Here is an 11,450-nt window from a genome sequence, read left to right as displayed (position 1 = left end):
GTTGTTGATGCTGCGGGGCTTCAGGCTGTCCAGCCATGTCCGGGCGGTGCCCTGGAGCATGAGCGGAACATACTTCACGGCAACGCGCTTGTTGTTGTTTGCTATGCTAACGGCCGTGGAGTAGTCGACCAACTAGTCTTCTGGCTTCACGGAGCCGGTGTACTTGGGCGTGTCTCTTGGGAGCGTGAACCCTTTGAGGAAGGGCTCGTCGCGGATGCGGGGGCCGAAGTAAGGCGGGCCCAGCGCGTCTTCTTCTTCTAGCGCCAGGGATCGATTGAGACGGTCGATCCGGTGGTGGGCATCATTCTCTCCGATTCCTTCTCGGGGGCCAAGCCGGCCACCGAGACTCGGATGATCAACAAGCGGCGGGGAGACGCGCCTTTCTCTGCGCAGAGGGGGCTGATAGTCGCCTGGTCGTTCCACCGCTCGTGGGCGGCCGTCTTGGTCGCGCTCGATGGAGATGTGCGTCCGGCTGCGGCTTGCAGCCGGCTCCTTGTCTCGTCGTCCGCGGGCGCCGTCAGTCGGTGTCCGGGATGTCGCGCCGTGCTCTCGGCGAGGAGGCGGGTCGTCGTTCCGCCGGTTGGGCTCTTCGGTGCGGCAGCCGGCTCCTTGCTGTTCGGCAGCCGCGTCAATGAGCCGCTGGACGCGCTCCGTCATGTGGCGATGCTCGTCGCCCTCGAGGTTGTCCAGCTCGTCTGCTGCCGCCTGGGCAGCTTTTATGTTTTCCATGGGCGTGGCGTAGACAGGGCGGTCTGCCCCGAACATGCTGGCAATGGCCGCGCCGTGTTGCCGGACCGTGCCGATGCGGCTGGGCCCGCCAGGAGCCGGCGTGCCACCAACAGCGCGGTCCATCTCGCACTGGTAAGCCTCCGAGAGGCGTCTCATGCTGGCCAGCTTCTTGGCGCTATCGAAGAGCGCCTAGCGATGCGCTTCCAGCGCCTCGCCATCAGCGTCTTCGGGAATGGGTGCGGCCAAGTCCCGCAATGCCGCGTGCAGCGGGTCCTGGCCGTCACCACCAGAGTGCTCGCCATGGCTAATGACAAGCCCTTCTGTGACGGTACTGCCGCCGCTGTCCGAGCGAGGAAGCGGATCATCGATGACCACCACGTTGGTGGGGAACGCGTCGAGGGATGCCGTGTCGGAGTCGACACGCATCGGGTCGGTGGAGCCGATCGACTCCAAGTCGAAGGCCGGCTCGTTGGCGATGTGGAGCTGGTCGAGGAGGCTGACGAGGCGGCTCTCGGGGTCGTCTGTGCCTGCGTCGGATGCAGGCTTGTCGGAGAGGCGGATCTCGCCAACAAGGTCAGTGAGGCAGCTCGCCGCGCAGGCGACCTCCGCGCCATGCAGCGCGTCGCCGCAAACGCCATCTAGCGTGCCGGGCTGGCTGCGCTCGCCAGGAAGGAAGAGGGTTCCCGTCCAGAACAGATCTCCGGACGACGGTGCACCTAGCCCCACGGTGGGCGCCAAATGTCGGGGTTTTGTTGCGACATTTGCCAACGGGTGGCTTATCATGGTGGGGGATAGTAAGACGTCACCGGTGCTATGAAGCGGGATAAGGCATAGACACGTACGCCAGTGAACTTTACCTAGATTCGGGGCTCTCCTAGGAGATAACACCCCTAGTCCCGCTCTGCGGGTCTCTGCATGATCACTATCTCAACAAGTAGCTACAAGTTGCTCCTTGAGCTGTTTGCTAGAGGAGGAAGAAGAACAAGGCTAGCTCTCTCCTCTCTCTACGTGTGCGTGTGTTTGCTAAAGATCTGAACCCTTTGCATGGGTGCCCTGGGGGGTTTATATAGGCCTGCCCCCAGGGGTACAATGGTAAACTAGCCGGGTGTAGATCCAGGCCGTCAGCGTCTCTTGTGGCCGGCCTCTCCGCTGGCTGCTGGGGCCCGCCGACTGGTGGACCCCGCCGGCTGTCTTGTACTTGGCCGACAGGCCGCGCCCGCCGCTCGCGGGCCTTGCCGGTTGCTCATCACTGTAGCCGTGCTTCTAATGACTCTTGTTTTGTCGGGGAAGGCGTGGCTACAGTCCCGCCGCCTGGCGGCCGTTCACTGTAGCCATTCCCCATCTCTTCTGGTTAATGGCGCACAAACTCCTAGGATGGGGAAGGGTCGCCTTCTGGGTGCCGGCCTCCCCCTTGGCCGACTGGCCGAGGCTAGCCGCCTTCTGATTACTCGCGGGCAGGTGGGGCCCGTCGTCTGGAGCCCGTACCGACAGCCCGTCGTGGAAGCATGGTCCCTTCTGACTTGGGTGATGTCACGGGCGGAGTGGCCACAGTGTCGCGCCGTGCGGGAGATCTCCGGCTGGTACGGCGCACTGTGGCCATGACCCGCCCCGGATTCGAGGGTGGCAGGCTTCGCTGTAGCCACGCCCCGTCCCGTCGTGCTTAAGAGGGTGCAGATTTTGAGGGCGCCTGAGGCCGCCTACCAGGAGCCGGCCTCTCTGGTGGCTGCTTGCTAGGAGTCGGCCCGCTTCGTGGCCGTCTTCTGGGGTCCTCCGCCTTCCGGCAGCCGGCTGCTTGGACCAGCCGGCCACGAGAAGGCGGCGACCAAGCTTTAAGGCTTGAGGGGTGCAGTCCGCCCCGATGTCTTGAAATGTCATGGAGGGCAGATGAGGCTACCCATGACCAATAACTCCGACAGACATGAAATGGGTCACGGCCGTTCGGCGCACCGCCGACCCAAATCTTAAAGAAGGCGGACGCCGAGCGGGCGGCGGACCGATCCAAACGAAGGCGGACAAAAGCATCGTTCGTTTGGGTCGGCGCGTTGGAGTTGCTCTAATTGGCGAAAAATTGAGAAACACTCATGGTGATATAATTGGCGCATTTGTTAGTACTCCAACACAGGTGCACGACACCAACCATCCTGCTACTAAAAATTCGCTTGTTGATCATGGATTTGATGAGGGAAATTCAATATACAGCAGGTTCGCGTGTTAATCATGCGCCGATGTACACCGACGCCCAATGAACGCGCATGTGGCTGCCTTTTACTTTGACTTATGCGGATGCCCCTAGGCTGTAGCAAGATCCGCTCGGCTGTCAACATCTTGGCCTGGCACTCGGCAGTTGGCAAATGCACATGCATCCAACATGGTTCCGGTATGAAAATGACAAGCAAGCATATATTCCACCTTTCACCCAACTGTTTACATGGGACGGGGGCGCTCAAATGACCCAAAAGTCAAGTTGAGAGCGTCGGATACATCGCGAACCACTTTCTGAAGAAATGCAATGCAATTGTTTTATGAGGGTAAGAAACGCAAAAGGAAGAAGTAAACGTCCAGCTTTTCACCGCGTCTCTGGTCATGGTGCAAGAAAGCTACACGGAGTGGAGGGGGTGCAGTGTAGAGAAGGGCAAGGTGAGATGCCTGCGTATGCGTATGACAACAAGTGAGCCAAAAGCAAAGTCAAAGGCCAAAGGCCACGCGAGCGCAACAACCACCCGTAAAGAAAAGAAAAGCAGCGCCCAAATAAAAGGAGTTCCTCATCCTCCACGCGCGCAAATACAAAACTCAAAAACAAAGGGAGATCACGGGACGCAAGAAAGGAAAGCTCTGCGTCGCTGCGCGCCGTGAAGCGCCGCACACCGACACCCCCTGCCCCCACTTACCAGCCTGACACCCACGACGCGTTCTCTCTCTCTCTTCAAGTAGCAGTGAACCCCACTCATGTTTCTCACTCCTCCGCCTTCTTCCCAAAGAAAAGAACGCACCACCACCGCAAACGCGAGCAGCAACCGCACCTAATCCAGAGCCAGCTACAACCCGCCGCCATGGGCGCGCCGATCTTCGGCGCCGTCCTCCTCTGCCTGGTACTCGCCGCGGCAGCGGTGCCGGAGCAGCAGCCCACATTGCCCTCCTCTTCAGCGGCCAACAGCTCCACGGGGGTGAACTCCAACTCGGTGCTGGTGGCGCTGCTGGACTCGCACTACACGGAGCTGGCGGAGCTGGTGGAGAAGGCGCTGCTGCTGCAGTCCCTGGAGGACGCCGTGGGGCGGGGCAACGTCACCATCTTCGCGCCCCGGAACGAGGCCCTCGAGCGGGACCTCGACCCGGAGTTCCGCGCCTTCCTCCTTGAGCCCCGCAACCTGCGCTCCCTCCAGCGCCTGCTCCTCTTCCACGTCCTCCCCTCCCGCCTGCACTCGCACTCCGCCTGGCCCGCCTCCACCGCGCGGATGACGCTCTCCGGCGAGCACCTCCAGCTGTCAGCCGACGGCCAGAAGATGCTAGTCGGCACCGCGGAGGTCACGCGGCCGGACGCGGTGGTGAGGCCCGACGGGGTCATCCACGGTATCGAGCGGCTGCTGGTGCCGCGCTCAGTTCAGGAGGATTTCAACCGCCGCCGCAGCCTGGCTGCCATCTCGGCCGTGCTCCCCACGGGCGCCCCCGAGGTGGACCCCAGGACGCACAGGCTGAAGAAGCCCGCGCCGCCCGTGCCCCTCGGCGCGCCGCCCGTGCTGCCGGTCTGGGACGCCATGGCCCCCGGCCCTTCCATTGCTCCGGCGCCGGCCCCCGGCCCCGGATCCGGGAAGCACCACTTCGACGGGCACAGCCAGGTCAAGGACTTCATCCAGACGCTGGTCCTGTACGGCGGGTACAACGAGCTCGCGGATATCCTGGTGAACCTGACGTCGCTGGCGACGGAGATGGGGCGGCTGGTCTCGGAGGGTTATGTGCTCACAGTGCTGGCCCCCAATGACGAGGCCATGGCACGGCTGACCACGGACCAGCTGAGCGAGCCCGGGTCGCCGGAGAACATCCTCTACTACCACATGGTCCCCGAGTACCAGACGGAGGAGAGCATGTACAACGCCGTGCGGAGGTTCGGGACGGTGAGGTACGACACGCTGCGGCTGCCGCAGAAGGTGACGGCGAGGGAGGCGGACGGGTCGGTCAAGTTCGGGCACGGCGAGGGGTCCGCCTACCTCTTCGATCCGGATATCTACACCGACGGGAGGATCTCTGTGCAGGGCATCGACGCAGTGCTCTTCCCGCCGGTGGAGGACACGGCCAAGAGCGGCGGCGCCTCGCCCGTGAGGAAGGCCCCCGCCGTCACCGGCACGGCCAAGCCCAAGCTCCGACGAGGTCAGTACAGTAACTTGTGTTATTCACACTAGTACATCTTTTTTAATAGTACTATTAACATAACCTTTTTACTAATTCACATCTAGAATTTTTTTGAAGGATGTCACATCTAAGCTCCCATAAATATATAATGCAGCAACAAGGAACGAAAAAACTAAGACAAAAAATAGATCATAAACAGAATGGATATTAACTTAGATGTGACATAACTACGTTAGACGCAGAGATTGAGCAAGAATGGTCGTGTCGATGGTCAGTAGAAAAGGGTTGTGCGGGTGTATCGGTGGTGGGTCGCCGTCGCATGGCTGTTGGTTCTACTAGTCACATTCGCCATTGCCTTGCCGGGCATCCAAGCAAAGCACCTCACCAACAAAATTTGTGCTTTTAATTAACCCATTAATAATTGGCTTTAGATGTGTCACCTCACGCAGGACAGAGAGACAGAAGCTTTCAGTGGGCCCGGCGAGTTGGGTAGGCGGGCCCGCGTGTAAGGGTGAAATTAATTAATTAAGGGGTACTAGTAGGAGTAAATGCCGCAAGGGTAGAATTGAGTGAAGCACGTCATTCGATTCGGTGAAAATGGTTCGTGGCACGTTGTTCTGGTTCTGGGTGGGGAGGGGAGTAATAAAGAATCCAACGGAGGCGCGGAAGAAACCGCGTGTGCGCGCACCGCATTGTACGGGGAGACAGCGAGCGATGAGCTGTGCATTGACATCTATGTCTCAACCTCAACCTCAAGTGGTGGTGAGCTGGCCCCGCGTTGTCAGTGTCACGGGATGGATCCAGGGACAGGGAGGGCCATTATCACGACTACATACAGCTGTCTGTGCTGGCTCACCCGTGTGGTCTGGCCTCTCTGCTTTGCTTGCTTGTTGGTGCATGACACGAGACGTTTCTTCTACTCGATGAAGAAAGCCGTGATAGTGGAACGAACGATCATCCAATAAACACCTAGTGGCGCATGATTGCATGCATGCATGCTTTCTTTTTGTGGTGGTAAAAAATAATTTATTTCAAAAGAATAGAGTTACAGTCAGCGGCAAAAAATCCTCATTACACGTGGCCAGACAGCTGTGCTGTGTCAGCAACTAATAAGGCTGTTCATAGTGAGGAGTAACTTAGACTAGTGCCGTGCATATGACACTAGCCTAAGTTACTACCTTCATAATGCAAAGTAACATAATACTCCCTCCATTCCAAAATATAGTGCGCCCGCGCTTCCCGAGGTCGAACTTTGACCATAAATTTAACGAACGAGACCGACTGCGGCGGGTGAAAAAATTACATAATTAAAAACTTCTTTCGAATACGAATTCACTGATATAATTTTTGTTCCCGCCGCAATCGGTCTTGATAGTTAAATTTACGGTCAAAGTTGAAGCACGAAGATAGAGAAAGCACTACATTGTGGAATGGAGGGAGTATGTACTACCTCCGTTTCAGTTTACAAGTCCTACGCGTATACCTAGGTTGTCAATTTTATCATCCTAATATAAATTATATAACAAAGAAAAAATATTGTCTGAAAATAGAACATCTGAAGTTTATATTGGTATATTTTTTGTAATATATGACTTGTATTAGGTTGGTCAAATTGACGACCTAGGGGTACGTGCATGCCCTGTAAACTGAGAGAGAGAGGTACTACCTCTGTCCCGGTGTATAAGTCATTCGCGTAGTTCTAGGTCGATAATTTAACTATCTAAATATGTATTATATGTGACAAAAAATATATATTTAGAAACTACATCCGTGTGGAAATCTAGTGGTATATTTTTCATGACATATAACACATATTTAATTCCTCAAATCGATGACCTAGAACTACGCGAATGACTTATACACCCGGACGGAGGGAGTAGTAGTACTATCTAAGATGGCTTCATTTATTAACTTGTAGACTCATCTTGTCTTGAAAAACGCTATGTCATAGTAATATATTATGTTACCATCTCTCATTAATTACTTGCCATATAAGCAAAAAATTATTGAAATGCGCCATATTACTATAATGATTAAGTTACTCCCACTATGACTAGCCTAATAGTGTCGGTAATTACCATCTTTATTGTGTGCAAAGAAATAGAGTAATGCGCCAACAAAGGTTGCATGGCGCCGAGATGGATCATGGGTTTAGTTGGTGTCCTCTTCTTGTCACCAACTAGCACCACGTCAGTACTACTCCCTCCGTTCGGTAAAGAGTGTCATCTAGCTTCAAAATTTGTCCACAAAGGAGTATACTTCTATCTTTCCAATGCACTTTAAAGTAGAAAAAAATACTTCTCTTTCATCAGACGGTAATCAAGACCAATAACAATCTACACATGGTCTTCTTAATTTATACATGCACTTAGCTCATTGGTGGTTGGGTAATTAAAGAGGAGAGAGATGGTGGCTTGCACCTTTCTAATGCATTTTTTATTTAACTCCATAATTTGTCCTAAAATTTCTAGATGTACACTCTTCACCGGACGGAGGGAGTACCTCCGTTTCAGTTTACAAGTCCTACGCGTATACCTAGGCTGTCAATTTTATCACCCTAATATAAACTATATAACAAAAAAAAAATTGTCTGAAAATAGAACATCTGAAGTTTATATTGGTATATTTTTTGTAATATATGGCTTGTATTAGGTTGGTTAAATTGACGAAGTGAGAGAGGTAGTAACCAATGCTGAAGTGACAGTGCACCTTTAAATGGGACACAGCACCCAACACCAACGCCTGAAAATGAAAAAAAAATATTGAAGTAACTTTGCAGCTCATTAATCCTCTTCCTTTTTGCCAAAAAAAAACTCAATTGTCGGTGGCACTCATTTTATTTTCTTTTCTTTACCTTCCAATCATGGACTCTCTCCATCTTACCATCTTTTCTTCTCTTTGTCGCTGTTGCAGGGAAGTTGTTGGAAGGGGCGTGCCATGTCGCGGCTGTCTTCGGTGGGCGATCACACTTCACGAGCTGCCAGTAGATCATGGCCGATGATGGCGACCACGGATGTCTCCCTAGCTGCTTTGCTTGCCTCCTGAGGCTCAAAGATGAACATGAACCCAAGTACTAGTATCATGCTGAGTTTTGGTTAATATAAGGCTAGCGAGGAAGGGAGAGCTGGTGGTTTTGCTTGTTTGGCCATCAGGAAATTAGGAGAAAAAAAGGTGGATGGAAATTTGTTTATACGGGAGATCAGATCGACATCAGTGTATAGCAATTTTTTTCTTCTTCTTTATTTGTTTGATTTGTGGTTTAAGATGCTACATACTTTTTGACGAAACAAAGGGAATTCCCAAAACATGGGTATGTTCGTGACCACTCATCAGTTTGTTTCTCTGCATTTTGATCCTCCGTGCCTTCTACTCTATCAAATCAGCCACACTTATTTTTTAAGACGGAGACACTATATGACAAATTGTATTTTTCTTTTTTTTTTTGAATGAAAGGGGTTCCCCCTTGGTTCCATCTTCTTCATTAATGAAACCAAACAAACCAGGTTCAGGCATTAAGGCTAAAAACCTTTCAATATAAACTTTTTTAGAGATTTCAATTTGTATCTAGACATATTTTAGAGTGTAAATTCATTTATTTTGCTCTAGTCTGTATTGAAATTAGCTTTGTATGTATTTCGTATTGAAATATTTAAAATGTCTTATATTTAGGAACGGAGGGTGGCAAACCAGACACCATCAAGTCTAACAACCAGTTGAGGCTTATTATTACTGACGACAACATACATAAAACCGACAAACACCACACACATTGCTCGGTCTACATAGAAGTTTGAGATCAGGGATTGGCAGCGTTCATTCTCTGTCACACTCGCCGGCAGTGCTAGTTGCACGCAACATGAAGAAGCTCCCCACGCCGGCGGTCCTCCTCATCAGAGATGTCATACACGACCGGCGCGGCTCCATTGCCAGATGACTCGCCGTCGTGGGTGCTCCTGGGCTTCTTCGACACTTGCTCTTCGGTGTCGTCCTCTGTGTCACCGAGGTTTGTGACAACCGGAGTCACGATCCCTAGTGTTACTCTTGAGGCCCGCGCTTGGCGGAGAGTTGCGCCTCGGCGGCGAGGTGTTCCGCCACCACGTGTCGGTTGGCAAGAAGGCCAATGATGGCCGTAGCATCGGCGTCCTTGGCGGCGAGGTGTTGCTCCACCTCCCACGAACAGGGGGTGCTATTTCTTGAGCTTGCGTTCGTTTTCCCTTGAAGAGAAAAGGGTGATGCAACACAGTAGAGATAAGTATTTCCCTCAGTTAAGAACCAAGGTATCAATCCAGTAGGAGAAGAACGCGCAAATCACCAATACCTGCACAAACAATCAAACACTTGCACCCAACGTGATAAAGGGTTGTCAATCCCTTCACGGTCACTTGCAAAAGTGAGATCTGGTAGAGATAGATAAATAAAAGAGAAAATATTTTTTGGTTTTTTGGTTTATAGATATGAAAATAAAAGATTGCAAAATAGTAAATCGGAAACTAGTATGATGGAAAATAGACCCCGGGGCTATAGGTTTCACTAGAGGCTTCTCTCATGAAGGCAAATAATACGATGGGTGAACAAATTACTATCGTGCAATTGATAGAAAAGCGCAAAGTTACGCGAAAATGCAATTCAGCTTCCGGGTCCAGATGCTCCCAAAATTAGGACCACACCTATGCGCTGTGATTCCCACACTGGCAAGATGCTTCCGAAATCTGGACCACACATGTGCGCTGCGATTCCCAGACTGGCAAGTATTCACTTATGTATTTCAATTAAATAGTACAAGGCCTGGCCCACCAATCAGTTGTACGGAAGCGAATCTCCAGTGTAACGCCGCTGCAGTCCAGATAGAGCTGGACGGATCTGTTCAAACGGCGCGTCACAACTGGACCACTGGAAGTTAAACGGCGACGGTCAACACTAGATATTTATTAGTACTACCCAATCCCCCCTCCCAAACCATCGCCTTCCTCTGCACGATTCAGTTCATGCGAAATGACATAGTTCAACATTAATAGCAAAGCTAATTCATCTGCCACGCTTGAGTGTCAACCTTTTTTAGGACAGCCCCACCAAGCAGTGGACACTAAGCAAAATACACCGTGGCATGAACACAAAAACCATGCATTTAATTGTAAAAACCTAGCCAACTGGTCGATTGATTTGTTTCCTAGTCTAGCACACGTGACGACGCTTGGGGCTAGACATTTCTTCTTCGCTCTCTGATTCTTCGTTTGTCACCCAAACCATCACAACCTCCTCATAATCTTCAATAACCAGCTTCTCCGCCTCGACAAGATGTGGCTCGACATCGGGATCATGCTGTGCTACAACTTCTTCGGCGTGCTCAACGTCGTCTTGATCTACCGCTGCAGCTTCCGCGAGTGCTTTGTGTAGATCGAACTCCGCCGGCGGTGGCACTTGCGTCCATAAAATCAAAATAACTCTGCTCAGCCTGAAGCGCAAAGTGCAGTATTTCACAGCTATCCTGAATCTCGCGAACCTAGCCTGAATCGTCCTGGCCCAAGACGATTACCTCCTGGTCCGCTTGCAGATATGATTCAGTGACAGCATTCTCCCCCTCAAGCCCATGGCTATCTTCACCATTCCACTAGTAACGAAATAGATTGAAGCTAAGCATTTTGTAATAGGGACAAATCTAGAAAAGTGAGAGCAGATGCAGATGAACTTGGGTACATACCATGTAGAAGGTGGAGCTGTCAGCGCTCCATGCTAAGCCTGATGTGAGCACACCAGAGCTCGGCCAGCTGATTGAGGGAGCCAACACAGATTCTAGGAATTCTTTTTGTGAATGGAACCTTATCTACGTCTCCAAAAAAACCTTGCTATTATTCTGCACCCTGAAAACGAACCCTTGGTCTTTAGCGGCAGCAAATACATCAATTGTCTTCCTCACATCATCCTCTGCTTGCTCCTTGTTAATCTTGCCGCATAAGTTGCGAGTGTCCTTTTGGTAAATGGAACCTTATCGACGTTCCCCAAAAAACTTGATATTATACTGTACACTTTTGTTACATTGACATTGTTCTGCCGAAGCTGCTTGACCAGATCCTTTGTGTACACATCTACATGCTCACCTTCTTCCCGCATGTCTGCGACAAACCATGTTTGTGGTTCGCCCTGTGTTCTGTAATGTACCAGCCATTATCCGATGTTCTAAGCAGTCTGATCATGGCTGGACACTCGCAGCGACATGACCTGCTGTTTCTCCTTTGTCGGTTTGCCCTGTCGGAAACATGAACATCAAACACAATCAAATTAGCTGCGGCTACTCGTTATGTTTGCCAGTAGTGTTTTCGCATCTCTCAAGTGATGACTGGAAACTAACCGAATAGCCGCAAACCACTTCTTGCATACAC

The 11,450-nt window shown here is 51.8% G+C and overlaps 1 protein-coding gene across 1 annotated transcript; it reads left to right on the top strand.

Annotated features, from left to right (window-relative positions):
- Positions 1 to 3,603: 3,603 nt before the first annotated feature.
- LOC123052836 (fasciclin-like arabinogalactan protein 15) lies at positions 3,604 to 8,398 on the top strand. The gene is made up of 2 exons (XM_044476187.1): positions 3,604 to 5,091; positions 7,987 to 8,398. The coding sequence occupies exons 1-2, from the start codon at positions 3,780 to 3,782 to the stop codon at positions 8,058 to 8,060; spliced, it is 1,386 nt and encodes a 461-aa protein (XP_044332122.1). The 5' UTR covers positions 3,604 to 3,779; the 3' UTR covers positions 8,061 to 8,398.
- The last annotated feature ends 3,052 nt before the right edge of the window (positions 8,399 to 11,450 follow it).

Source organism: Triticum aestivum, chromosome 2D (assembly GCF_018294505.1).
Source record: "Triticum aestivum cultivar Chinese Spring chromosome 2D, IWGSC CS RefSeq v2.1, whole genome shotgun sequence".
NCBI classification, from domain to species: domain Eukaryota; kingdom Viridiplantae; phylum Streptophyta; class Magnoliopsida; order Poales; family Poaceae; genus Triticum; species Triticum aestivum.
The sequence above is the reverse complement of the archived record's forward strand: the minus strand, read 5'-3'. Positions and strand labels throughout refer to the sequence as shown.